Source organism: Cnephaeus nilssonii (assembly GCF_951640355.1).
Source record: "Cnephaeus nilssonii genome assembly, chromosome: 9".
NCBI lineage: Eukaryota > Metazoa > Chordata > Mammalia > Chiroptera > Vespertilionidae > Cnephaeus > Cnephaeus nilssonii.
In genome coordinates, this window is record NC_137080.1 from 94,644,066 (window position 1) to 94,657,389 (window position 13,324).

Sequence of the window (13,324 nt, forward strand, 5' to 3'; positions counted from 1 at the left end):
TTGGTTCTCTAAACCCCTAAGGCATTCACCTTCTAAAACTGAGAGAAAGTCTTCAAATGCTCATCCAGAGCAATGCGATGCAGGCTGGGTTCCAGGCACCAGCTGAAGCACCTCCAGAGAAAGCATCTGCCCGGAGACAGATGAGGCGGGTCAGCTCCAGTGCTGATTGGCTCCTTTCCTGGGGACTCTCCAGTCTGACCCTGTGTGGCAGCTCTCAGGTTTTTATTCTCTGAAGTGGCTACATCAGTCATCAGGAGGAGCCGGGCTCACTGCCCTTACTTCTTCCTTTGAGCTCCATCATGTCTGGGAAGCGGGCTCTGTGGCCCCCCGGAGGCCCCTGGGCAGCAGCTGTGATGGTGTGGCTGGTGGCGCTGAGGGCCCCAGTGGCTGAGGGCAGAGACTCTCCAGGTGAGTGCAGGGCAGCTGCCCCGCCTCCAGCCCCGGGGTGGGCTCTGAGGACCCTGGGCTTGGGGAGGGGTGGCTGTGACCTGAGAACAGTCGGAAAGGGAGCTGCCACCTTCTCATGTCCGCCTTCTGGTGACAAGGCGAGGACATGCCACCTCAGGGGCTCCAGCCTGGGGATGACCAATGGGAGGGCGGAGACTGGCCACTGCCAGTGACAGCAAAACGGCTATTTTTGAAGAAAAGAGTTTCTCCAAAGAAGAGACAGCAGGGCTTGTCTGGACTGAAGACTAAGGGGCTCTGGTTGGGGAAACGTGTGGGCAGGTCTGTGGGGTCAGATTTGGGGAAAGGGCTCCCAGTCCCTGTGCCCGAGGGGAGGGCTGGCAGCAAACCCTGGCATCTGGGCTTCTGACCTGGAGCCACAGGCAGGAGCTCAGCTCCCTCCCAGGGACTTAGGGTCCCACAGGGAGTGGGGGGATTGAGTCTTGAGTTGATGGTGGACTGGACTGAGGAGAAAGGGGAAGTGAAGAGGGGATGGCATGCTGGGAAGCCATTTATTTCAGACAGGATCCTGTCTCCATGTAAACGCTGTCAGTCTCCTGCCCCCCAGTGTAGGTGTCCTGGTCTCTCCACAATCACCTTTATGCTCTGGGTGCTCTGGGCAGCCCGTCCACGCTGGCCACCGGCACAGCCCCTGGGATCCAGCTGGTCTGACTCGGGAGCCTGTGCGCTTTCCATGATGAGCCTCCCTTTCTGGGTGTGTTGGGGTGTGGGGGGGTCCCTTGGATCTCACTGAGTGGGGGGAAGGCTCTGTGCCAGGGAGGAGGGGCGAGAGCGAGCCTGTGGGAGGACACTGGGTCCCGGCTTTCTGTCATTGCTCCCTGGACTCTCAGCCTGTGGGGACGCTGGTCTCTGAGGTTCCAGGATTCCGTGGGAAAGGGGACCTCACAGGGGCGACCTGACCGCTCTGAGGCGGGGCGGGGATATGAGATCGCGGACCGCCCTCCCAGCGGGTGTCAGGCTCAGGGGTGATCCCAAGCCCCAGGGCATCCCAGAGACTGTTCCCTGTTCCCCTCTGTCCTCTCCCTACAGGGGGCAGTTCCTGAGGCCCTGGCAGGGCGGGGGCGGGGCGGATGGAGGCGCCGGTGGGGGCGGGGCTGCAGGTCTCAGCGGAGGAAGGTCCCGGAGCTGGCCAGGGCTGAGGCCTGAGGGCGGCTCCCCGCAGGGAACTTCGTGCTCCAGTTTAAGGCCTTCTGTTACTTCTCCAACGGGACGGAGAGGGTGAGGCTGGTGCTCAGACACGTCTACAACCTGGAGGATTACGTGCGCTTCGACAGCGACGTGGGGGAGTTCCGCGCACTGACCCCGCTGGGGCGGCCGGAAGCCGAGTACTGGAACAGCCAGAAGGACCTCCTGGAGGAGAAGCGGGCCTATGTGGACACGCTGTGCAGACACAACTACCAGATTGAGGCCCGCACGACCCTCCAGCGGCGAGGTGAGCGCCCCGCTCGCACACACTCAGCCCTGAAGTCTCTCAGCGCGGGAGTGGGGGGGGGGGGGGGGGGGGGGGTCTGCAACCACAGCTGGGCTGCATTGGGGAGAGGAGGGGAGGCCAAGGGCGGGACCAACTGGGGACCTAAGGGAGTTGAAGGGGGACGGAAGGGGACCTAGGACAGGGACCTGGATCGGGACCCAGGGGGACCAGGGACTGGACTGGGGGCGGCACCTGCACAGACCCCAATCCCACCCAAGTCCCCAAGAGGCCGCAAGGCCTGTTCCTCTTTCCACCCATTCTGCACCCCCAGCCAACCCCCGTCCCCCCACTCCCGCTCAGGTGTGTTTGCCTCCTTGTCCCTCACTTTGCGGGAGCTGTCCCGTGCCTCATGTCCCTGTGCCTGGTGTCCCTGTGTCCCGTGTCACCATGTCCCCCGCCCCCGCGCTGCTGTGAGCCCCTAGCAGGCCTGCCTCCAGTTAACCTTCTGGTGGGGTCTGCGGCTCCAGGGCCCTGTGCACACGTGCACACGTGCAATATATCACAGTGGTGAAGAAGTGTTTTGGCTCTTTGGCCTGAATTCTGTTTTCCTAAATGTCTGTCGCTAGTCCTGCACCTCTTTAGCAGCGACTGCCAGGTCTGTTTCCGGCCTCTGCCCACACATTCCCTGGCGCAGTGAGCTCACTCAGCCTTTTGAGACTAAGGAGCACGTTCTCAGCTGCCTCACGGAGGCTCAGTAGAAAACAGAAGGGCAAGTACAGCCTTAAAACGGACTTTATTACTTGTGCTATTTTGCTTAATGCAGTAAACTTTTGTTGACTTGGGTCTTAATAATTCAGAATTTGTGAATGCAACGTCTGAGAAAAAAGTGTTTGCTAAAAGCAAAACAACACTTCAGTGGTTCATAAGGCAGAATTTAATCTCTTAGGAAGCTCAGCAAATGGCACAATAGAGCTGAAGTTTTGAAGTAAATTAATTGATGCTATTAGATGATTGAATAAAAATTGTTTCAGGGTTTCATTTTATCTACACCCTGCCTGTCTTCTCTCCCCCTGTCTCCCTTCTCCCCAGAATCCACTTCAGGGGTAGATATTTTTAATTGAATTTTATTGGGGTGACATTGGTTAATAAAATTATATAGGTTTCAGGTGTACAATTCTACGATGCACCATCTGTATGTTGTATTGTGTGTTCACCACCCCAAGTCAAGACTCCTTCCTTCACCATTTATTTCTCCTTTATCATCATCTCCTTCCTCCCCAACCCCCTTTCCCTCTGGTGATGACTATACTGTTGTCTGTGTCTATGAGTTTTTTTTTAAATTTCTTTATTGATTAAGGTATCACATATTTGTCCTCGTTCCCCCATTCCCATCCCACACCCCTCCCCACACATGCCCCCACCCCCCTGTTGTCCTTAACCGCCGGTTAGGCTCATATGCCTGCACACAAGTCCTTTGGTTGATCTCCCCCTTTACCCCCACCCTTCCCTCCCCTCCCCCTGAGGCCCGACAGTCTGATCCATGCCTCCTTGTTTCTGGGTCTGTTCTTGTTCATCAGTCTATGTTGTTCATTATTTCCCCTAGATGAGTGAGATCATGTGATATTAGAAATACACTTATAAGAACCGAAAATGAGACAAGCAATAATGGTTATGGTGACAGGCAAATGAATCAGTGTGTAGTGAGTTTCTTTCTGGGCCAACAGTTCTTTTGAGACCCAATTTCAATGTCCAACAGTTCCTTATGTGTACATGTCAGCACTGACATTTCAGTTTTGGATGGTGGACAAATGGTGGTAATGCAGGTCCGACTCTGTCTGGTTTGGTCCTGGGCAATCTGCAGTGATGCACAGCTGCTAACTGCTAGTATGGGAAGGCCACATCAGCGTCTTCCGTCTCTGGACTGCTTCTCTTCTGTCTTCATGGCTGGAGTAGTCCTGTTGATTCCTCTCTTGCTGGAATCCACATGGTCTCGGAGTTGTTTTCTGAAAATATACAAACATATTCTCGACCAAAAGTTAATGAAGGAATATTATCTATAAATTTGACTGGGGATCCTTTTTCAATTTTTGCCCAAATGATTTTCCTCTGGCTTGTTTTATCACCTTGTGTGTTTTTCATGGGTGTCTTGCTTTTAGCCTTACAATTAATTTTCTAAAGTATTAATTTTCTAGATGTAATTTACTTACAGGATATTTTTCCTTACATGATATTCCTCTACTATCCCCTCCTTTTTTGATTTAAATGTTAGGAGGCTTTTGAAAATTTTATAATGTAGTCTTGATGGCTTTTAAATTTTAATTTTTTGCACTATAATATTACTGTTTTAGGTTCACTATATGGTGCACAATTTTATCATGAGATGAAGTACCAATAAAAATTTTAGTTGACACTTTAGGAACACCTTTTTGTCCAGTACAATTAATTTTTCTAGAATATTCGCTTGTTTCAACTAGCCAATTTAAATTTGCCTGAAAACTTGACTACTATTTTACTGTCAAATTTATTACTCTAACAATAATCTTGTTTTACCCTGTAAATATTGGTGGAAGGGATTATTTGCCTTCTTGAGTAGGTCCTGAGCATTCCTGGTGGTAGGCTGGATTTAGATATCGTAAACCCACTTCCCCACACCATGGGTAAAAGACAACTCAAACAATTCTTGTTGGAGTGAGAGGGCAGCTGCTGTCGGCCAAGTCTCTGTCGGTCACCTGGGTCCTGATCTGAGCTGGGCATGGGAAGCACGAAGCAGCCATGGGGGCAGGAGACCTCCCTCAGAAGGGGCTAGGATTCAGGCCCCTGCAATGTTGGGGGGGTGAGGGTCTGTGCCCCACCTCTGTTGATCCCCAAATTCTCTCCTGATGGCCCCTCTGCGACTGTGCCTGTCTTAGGTTGTTCCTTCCTTGAGGAATCTTACCCGTCTCTGGCTAACCAGCCGTCCTCCGGGGCCAAGCAGGGTGATGTGAGGTTCAGTTTTGTCTCCTTGGTAGCCTATGCCCCCGTGGCCTCCATGCCCAGCACCTGCCTTGGGATCCCCTCGCCTGCTGGCGGGACCCCAGCACTGATCACATATCTTTTGGAACCCGGGATTCTTCTCCAGGGAGGGCTCAGTTCGCCCCACTGGGTGAGAGACAGATCCATGGCACCAGTCATCACGAGACTTCAACCTCGAGACTTCAACATGAACAGAGAGCTCATGCAACAGCTGTGAGCAATTGAATTGTGAGAAGAGGGTCTCTCTTGGCCTAAAGGGTAAGAGGGACCAATATAGAATGCTCAGGTGCCCTCCCAGGAGGCCCTCTACACAATGAAAAGGGTTAAATCCTTACATGTCCTTTTTAAATTGCTGCCAGACATTCAAAGAATTAGTTTGTACGTTTGCTTGGGATAATTGTATATTATGCTGTAGTAATTCTAAAGTATCAAGAGATGTGTTAAGTTTGTCTCCAAGCACCAAACAGATGACTTTTTTTTTTTTTTTTATCCCCAAGGGTGCGAGGAACTATTATAAGTACTGGGGGTGATCCAAATCTGGGAATAAATTTTAATGATAGTGTAGAATAATATCATGTAAGGATATTCTTTGTTCTAGTCCATGGGAATTCCCTTTCAAACTGGCTGTCCATTTCTTTTTATATAGACAAGGTCTTAGTTACATTTTCTGCACCTCTACCGGGGGCACGTAGTGATAGTAGTGACACCCTTTCTTTGGTGTCCACACAAGCCAGAAACCTCTCTTTAATTGTACACACAAAGGGGCATTGTTTTGATTTCGTGTCATACAAAAGGGAAGCTGGGTGGAGACCCCTGTGTATTTATACTTTCTTGCCCCACCAATGGACCTCCTAGGTGTCCAGGGTGTTTGGTATTATTGGTAACTACATTAGTCAGGGGATCAGCCCACGTAAGGGGTCTTACCCATGAAGGGTCAGGAGCATAAGATCAAAATACTTACCCTCTTGTCCCAGGTAAAATTACCATACATCTGATGATTGCTAGCGTGGCTAGAAAGGCGTTCTCAGGCATTCTTGGGTTTCTGGTTACCTCACAATTTCTTCCCTGAGGTTTGACGTTCTGATTGATGTTTCTCTGTTTCTGGATCTATTTCCCGCCCCCCCCCCCCCCATCAGTTTATGTTGTTCATTATATTCCACAAATGAGTGAGATCATGTGATATTTATCTTTCTCTGCCTGGCTTATTTCACTAAGCATAATGTTCTCCATCTCCATCCATATTGTTGCAAATGGTAAGAGCTCCTTCTTTTTTACCGCAGTGTAGTATTCCATTGTGTAGATGTACCACAGTTTTTTAATCCACTCATCTGCTGATGGGCACTTAGGCTGTTTCCAAATCTTAGCTATGGTGAATTATGCTGCTATGAACATAGGGGTGCATATATCCTTTCTGATTGATGTTTCCAGTTTCTTGGGATATATTCCTAGAAGTGGGATCACTGGGTCAAATGGGAGTTCTATTTTTAGTTTTTTAAGGAAACTCCATACTGTTCTCCACAGTGGCTGCACCAGTCTGCATTCCCACCAGCAGTGCACGAGGGTTCCTTTTTCTCCACATCCTCTCTAGCACTTGTCATTTGTTGACTTGTTGATAATGGCCGTTCTCACAGGTGTGAGATGGTACCGCATTGTTGTTTTGATTTGCATCTCTCTAATGATTAGTGATTTAGAGCAGGTTTTCATATGTCTCTTGGCCTTCCTTCTGTCTTCTTTCGAAAAGTGTCTATTTAGATCAGTTGCCCATTTTTTGATTGGGTTGTTTATCTTCTTTTTGTTAAGCTGCATGAGTTCCCTGTAAATGTTGGAGATTAAACCCTTATCGTTGATATCATTGGCAAATATGTTTTCCCATGTAGTGGGCTTTCTTGTTGTTTTATTGATGGTTTCCTTTGCTGTGCAAAAGCTTTTTATTTTGATGTAGTCCCATTTGTTTAGTTTCTCTTTAGCTTCCATTGCCCTAGGAGCAGTATCAGCGAAGAAGTTCTTTTGGCATATGTCAGAGATTTTTCTGCCTGTAGATTCCTCTAGTATTTTTATGGTTTCCTGTCTTATGTTTAAATCCTGTATCCATTTTGAGTTTATTTTTGTGTATGGTGTAAGTTGGTGGTCTAGTTTCATTTTTTTGCATGTATCTGTCCAATTTTCCCAACACCATTTGTTGAAGAGACTGTCTTGACTCCATTGTATGTTCATGCCTCCTTTGTCAAATATTAATTGAGCATAGTGATTTGGATCGATTTCTGGGTTCTCTATTCTATTCCATTGATCTATATGTCTGTTCTTGTGCCAATACCAGGCAGTTTTGAGAACAGTGGCTTTGTAATACAGCTTGAAATCTGGTATGGAGATCCCACCTACTTTGTTCTTCTTTCTCAGGATTGCTGTGGCTATTTGGGGACTTTTTTTATTCCAGATGAATTTTTGGAAAGTTCGTTTTAGGTCTGTGAAATATGCCGTTGGTATTTTAATGGGAAGTGCATTGAAATTATAGATTGCTTTGGGTAGTATGGACATTTTGATGATGTTGATTCTACCAATCCATGAACATGGTATAATCTTCCATCTGTTTATGTCTTCCTCTATCTCTTTTTTCAGTGTTGTGTAGTTTTCCATGTATAGGTCTTTTACCTCCTTAGTTAAGTTTATTCCTAGGTATCTTAATTTTTTTGGTGTGATGGTAAATGGGATTGCTTTTTTAGTCTCTCTTTCTGTAAGTTCATTATTGGTGTATAGAAATGCCATAGATTTCTTAGCATTTATTTTGTATCCTGCTACTCTGCCGAATTCATTTATTAAGTCTAGTAATTTTTTGATGGAGTCTTTAGGGTTTTCTATGTACAGTATCATGTCATCTGCAAATAAGGACAGTTTTACTTCTTCTTTTCCAATTTGGATGCCTTTTATTTCTTCTTCTTGTCTGATTGCAATGGCTAGTATTTCCAACACTATGTTGAACAGGAGTGGTGAGAGTGGGCATCCCTGTCTTGTTCCTGTTCTTAGGGGAAATGGTTTTAGTTTTTGCCCATTGAGTATGATGTTGGCTGTGGGTTTGTCATATATGGCTTTTATTATGTTGAGGTATGAAACTTCTATTCCCAGCTTGCTGAGAGTTTTTATCAAGAAAGGGTGTTGGATTTTGTCAAATGCTTTTTTCTACATCAATTGATATGACTATATGGTTTTTATCTCTCAATTTGTTTATGTGATGTATCACGTTTATTGATTTGTGAATATTGGACCATCCTTGCATCCCAGGGATAAATCCTACTTGGTCGTGGTGTATGATCTTTCTGATGTACTGGTGGATTCGATTTGCTAGAATTTTGTTGAGGATTTTGGCATCTATGTTCATGAGGGATATTGGCCTTTAATTCTCCTTCATTGTGTTATCTTTACCTGGTTTTGGTATTAGGGTGATGCTGGCTTCATAGAAGGAGCTTGGAAGTGTTCCTTCTTCTTGAATTTTCTGGAATAGTCTGAGGAGGATAGGTTTTAGCTCTTCCTTGAATGTTTTATAAAACTCCCCTGTGAAGCCGTCTGGCCCCGGGCTTTTGTTTGCTGGAAGCTTTTTGATAACTGCTTCAATTTCTTCCATAGTTATCAGCCTATTGAGATTTTTAGTCTCTTCCTTAGTAAGTTTTGGAAGGTTGTGTTTTTCTAGGAATGTGTCCATTTCCTCCAGGTTGTCTAGTTTGTTGGAGTAGAGTTGTTCATAGTATTTTTTGACAATCCTTTGTATTTCTGTGGGGTCTGTTGTTATTTCACCTCTTTCATTTCTGATTTTGTTTATTTGGGTCCTCTCTCTTTGTTTCTTGGTGAGCCTGGCTAGAGGTTCATCAATCTTGTTTATCCTTTCAAAGAACCAGCTCTTGGTTTTGTTGATCTTGTGTATTGTTTTTTTGGTCTCTATGTCATTCATTTCTGCTCTGATCTTTATTATTTCCTTTCTTCTGCTCACTGTGGGCTTTTCTTGTTGCTCCCTTTCTAATTCTTTGAGTTGTTGAGATAGATGATCTATTACCATTTTTTCTTGTTTTTTGAGGTAGGCCTGTAGAGCTATACATTTGCCTCTCAGGACTGCTTTCATTGTCCCATAGGATTTGCAATGTTGTGTTTTTATTGTCATTAGTCTCCAGGATGTTTTTAATTTCTTCTTTGATCTCATTGATAACCCAATCATTGTTTAGTAGCATGCTATTCAGTTTCCAAGTGTTTGAATTTTTTGGAATGTTTTTATTGTAGTTTATTTCTAATATTATGCCATTGTGGTCTGAGAAAATGCTTGATATGATTTCAATCTTTTTGAATTTGGGGAGACTTTGCTTGTTACCCAATATGTTTTCTATTTTTGAGAATGTCCCATGTGCACTTGAGAAGAACGTATATTCCATGGCTTTGGGGTGAAATACTCTGAAGATGTTAATTAGGTCCATCTGATCTAGTGTGTCATTTAGAATTGCTGTTTCTTTGCTGATTTTTTGTCCAGAGGATTTATCCATTGATGTCAGTGGTGTATTAAAGTCGCCTACTATGATTGTATTGATGTCGATCTCTCCCTTGATATCTTCCAGCAGATTTTTTATGTATTTTGGCGCTCCTGTGTTGGGTGCATATACGTTTACCAGAGTTATATCTTCTTGCTGGATTGCTCCCTTTAGTATTATGTAGTGGCCTTCCTTATCTCTTATTATGGCCTTTACTTTGAGGTCTATTTTATCTGATATAAGTATCGCAACCCCAGCTTTTTTCTCATTTCCATTTTCCTGAAAAATGTTTTTCCATCCCTTCACTCTCAGTCTGTGTGAGTCTTTTGCTCTAAGGTGGGTCTCTTGTAGACAGCAAATATATGGGTCATGTTTTCTTATCCATTCAGCTATTCTATGTCTTTTGATTGGTGCATTTAATCCATTTACGTTTACTGTTATTATTGATAAGTACCTGTTTGTTGACATATTTTTCCTTAGTGTTTGTGTTTCTTCTTGCCTTTCTCTTTCTTCTTTTTACAGCAGCCCCTTTAGCATTTCTTGCATTGCTGGTTTGGTAGTGATGAACTCTCTTAGCCCTTTTTTGTCTGTGAAGCTTCTGATTCCACCTTCAATTTTGAATGATAGCCTTGCTGGGTATAGTATCCTTGGATTCAGTCCCTTGTTTTGCATCACTTTGTATATTTCATTCCATTCCCTTCTGGCCTGGTGTGTTTCTGTTGAGAAATCAGTTGATATTCTGATAGGAGATCCCTTGTAGGTAACTTTCTGTTTCCCTCTGGCAGCCTTTAAGATTCTTGCTTTGTCGTTGGTGTTCGTCAATTTAATTATGATGTGTCTTGGTGTCGGTCTTTTGGGGTTCAACTTGTTTGGGACTCTGTGTACTTCTTGGACTTGGATAGTTTTTTTCTTGCCAATATCAGGGAAGTTTTCTGTCATTATTTCTTCTAACAGGTTTTCTATTCCTTGCTTCTCTTCCTCTCCTTCTTTTATCTCTATTATTCGAAGGTTGTTTCGTTTTGTGTTGTCCCGAAGCTCCCTTAGGCTCTCCTCTTGCTTTTTAAGTCTTCTTTCCAGTTGCTGCTGTGTTTGTGTGTTTTTTCCTACCTTGTCTTCTAATTCGCTGATGCGGTCCTCAGCCTCTTCTACTCTACTCTTTAAGCCTTCCATTGTGTTCTTTATTGCAGCTATGTCGTTCTTCATCTCCTCTTGGTTTCTTTTCATGTTGGTGACATTTTCATTCAGCTCCTTATAGCTCTCATTGAGTTGTGTGTATTTGTCATCCATCCGTTTAAACATCCTTATAACGAATACTCTGAATTTTTTCTCTGTTAAGCTGCTAGCCTCAAGTTCATTTAACTCCCTTTCTGGTGTTTCTTCCTGTTCCTTCCTTTGAGAATTTCCTTTCTGTCTCCCCATGTTTTCCTGTAATGTTTTAATTGTAGTTCCAATTGCTTTGCTACCCAGGATCTTTTGGTGATGGTGCTACTGATATAATCTCTCAGTTATCCTGGGCTTGGTAATCTAGTGTAGCTCCCTACTTGAGCTACTTGGGTTCTCTTGATGTAGGCCTGGAAGCTTGAGAGGCACAACTGTGGTGTCTAAAAGTCAGCAGCTATGAAGTGGAGTGTCCCAGTTTTTGCTGTCTTGCACCCTTAGTTGAAATCGCGCGTGTCCAGTGGGAACTCACAGTGGCACAAAGGAACCGTCTGTTGGGAGAGCTCCCAGTGGCTCCCACTAGCACCCTGTGTGTAGATGGGCTCAGGGTGCTTGCCTGTTGTAAATTCCCTTCTGTGGAGGTTTGTTTGCAGGCGCACAGCTCTGACGCACTTTGAGGGACTCTGGCACTGAAGTTAAACAGCTAGGGTGTATGTGGGAAGTTATTCAGGAGAAAGGAGTTCAGAGTTTTTGCTTTGGGGCAGCGCATCCTTGGCTGTACAGAATCACTCCCAGCAGGGGCTCAAAGCAGCTCCCCAGAGAACCCTGTGGATATAAGGGCTCGGGGCGCCTTCCCTTGCTGTGGCTGTGAGTTTGCCAGCTCTGGAGTGTGCGGGAACTGGTGGCGCACCCGCCGGCGCACACCTCTGACGCAATTTGAGAGACTCTGGCACTGAAGTTAAACAGCTAGGGTGTATGTGGGAAGTTATTCAGGAGAAAGGAGTTCAGATTTTCTGCTGTGGGGCAGCGCGCCCTTGCCTGTACAGAATCACACCCAGCAGGGGCTCAAAGCAGCTTTCCAGAGGACCCTGTGGATATATGGGCTCAGGGTGCCTTCCCTTGCTGTGGCCGTGAGTTTGCCAGCCCTTGAGTGTGTGCGAATTGGTGGCACGCCCGCCGGCGCAAAGCTCTGAAGCCCCCTGGCACTGAAGTTGCACTGCAGGGGTGTCCCTGGGCAGTTATTTAGGAAGAGGCAGTTCAGAGCTTCTACTGTAGGGCTGCGCACCCTTGACTGTGCAGAATCACCCCCTCAGGGGCTCTCAGTGGTTCCCAAGCACTGCCTGGGTAGTGGAGTGCCCGGGTGCCTATGGGCTGGGGACGCGGCGAGTCCTGAGTTCCGGCGCTGGGGAGGGGGAGGTTGTACTCACTGCTTTCAGCGGCACACTTTTGGAGATGGAGGTCTCAGGGTTCGCGCTTCTGCTGCTGGGGTGGCAGGTCTTCTACCAGAGTGGCTGTAGTGACCAGGTTTGCTTCCGAGACCAGACTAGGTGGTGGTAAAGTTAGGATTCTAGTCTCTAGCAGTTCCGTTCTTAAAGATGGCGGGGTCTCTGTGCCACTGGTGTCCTCCCTGGAGTGTTTGCAGCGGCTGCGGGGTTTTGCCAACCAAGACTGCCTGGATTGGATGCCCCCTGGAAGAACTGCAGGGTCTAACTGTCCCTGTTTCATTCACACACACACCCACACAGGTCCACACACACCTCTGTCACTCCTTCACTCGATCACACACTCACCCTCCCTACCTACCTGCCGGTCACCATCTTTCCTCCTGAAAAAGAGTTTTTTGTTTTTATTTGTTTTTTGCTTAATCCTTCATCTGTTTCACCCAGCCCCTCAACCCCCCTCCCATCTGACAGCTATCAATTTGTTCTCTGTTTCTATTTTTTTGTTTTGTTAGTTTATTCTGTTCCTTAGATTCCACATATAAGTGAGGGCTTTCTCTGACTGGCTTATTTCACTGAGCATAACATTCTGCAGGTCCATCCATTGTCTCAAAGAGTAAGAGTTCCTTCTTTTTAACAGCTATTCCAATGTGTAAATGTACCACAGATTTTTTATCCACTCATCAATGGGCACTTGGGCTGCTTCCTAATCTTGGCTGTTGTAAATAATGCTGCAATGAACTTAGGGGTGCATATATTCTTTTGAATTAGTGTTTCAGGTTTCTACAGATATATCCCCAGAAGTGGAATTGCTGGGTCATAAGGCAGTTCCATTTTTAATTTTTTGAGGTAACTCCATACTGCTTTCTCCAGTGGCTGCACCAAGCTGCATTCCCACACACAGAATGACCATTAACTTCAGGGGTAGATATTTTGAATGTTAATTACAGCCATTTAATGAGTGTTTATTTCTTGACAATTACCTTACCAAACACCATGTATATTATGCTATTTAATTTCACAATTACTTGTGTGTTAGGAGTTAGCATGACCACTTTAATATGCTAATATTGTTACACTAGAGGCCTGGTGCACGAAATTCGTGCACGGAGGGGGGGGTGTCCCTCAGCCCAGCCTGCACCCTCTGCAATCTGGGACCCCTCGAGGGATGTCTGACTGCCCGTTTAGGCCTGATCCCACTGGCCTAAACAGGCAGTCGGACATGCCTCTCACAATCCAGGACTGCTGGCTCCCAACCGCTTGCCTGCCTGCCTTCCTGATTGCCCCTAACCGCTTCTGCCTGCCAGCCTGATCACCCCCTAACCACTCTGCTG

General features: G+C 46.2%; 1 protein-coding gene across 2 annotated transcripts in view; it reads left to right on the top strand.

Annotated features, from left to right (window-relative positions):
* The first annotated feature begins 273 nt into the window (after window positions 1-273).
* Window positions 274-13,324, top strand: part of LOC307105296 (HLA class II histocompatibility antigen, DQ beta 1 chain-like) — a 98,069-nt gene continuing 85,018 nt past the window's right edge. For both annotated transcript variants that reach the window (XM_079781018.1, XM_079781017.1), the window contains exons 1-2: window positions 274-408; window positions 1,628-1,897. In XM_079781018.1, the coding sequence (XP_079637144.1) occupies window positions 300-408; window positions 1,628-1,897 (379 nt within the window). In that variant the 5' untranslated portion in view covers window positions 274-299. The remainder of the gene's footprint in view (window positions 409-1,627; window positions 1,898-13,324) is intronic.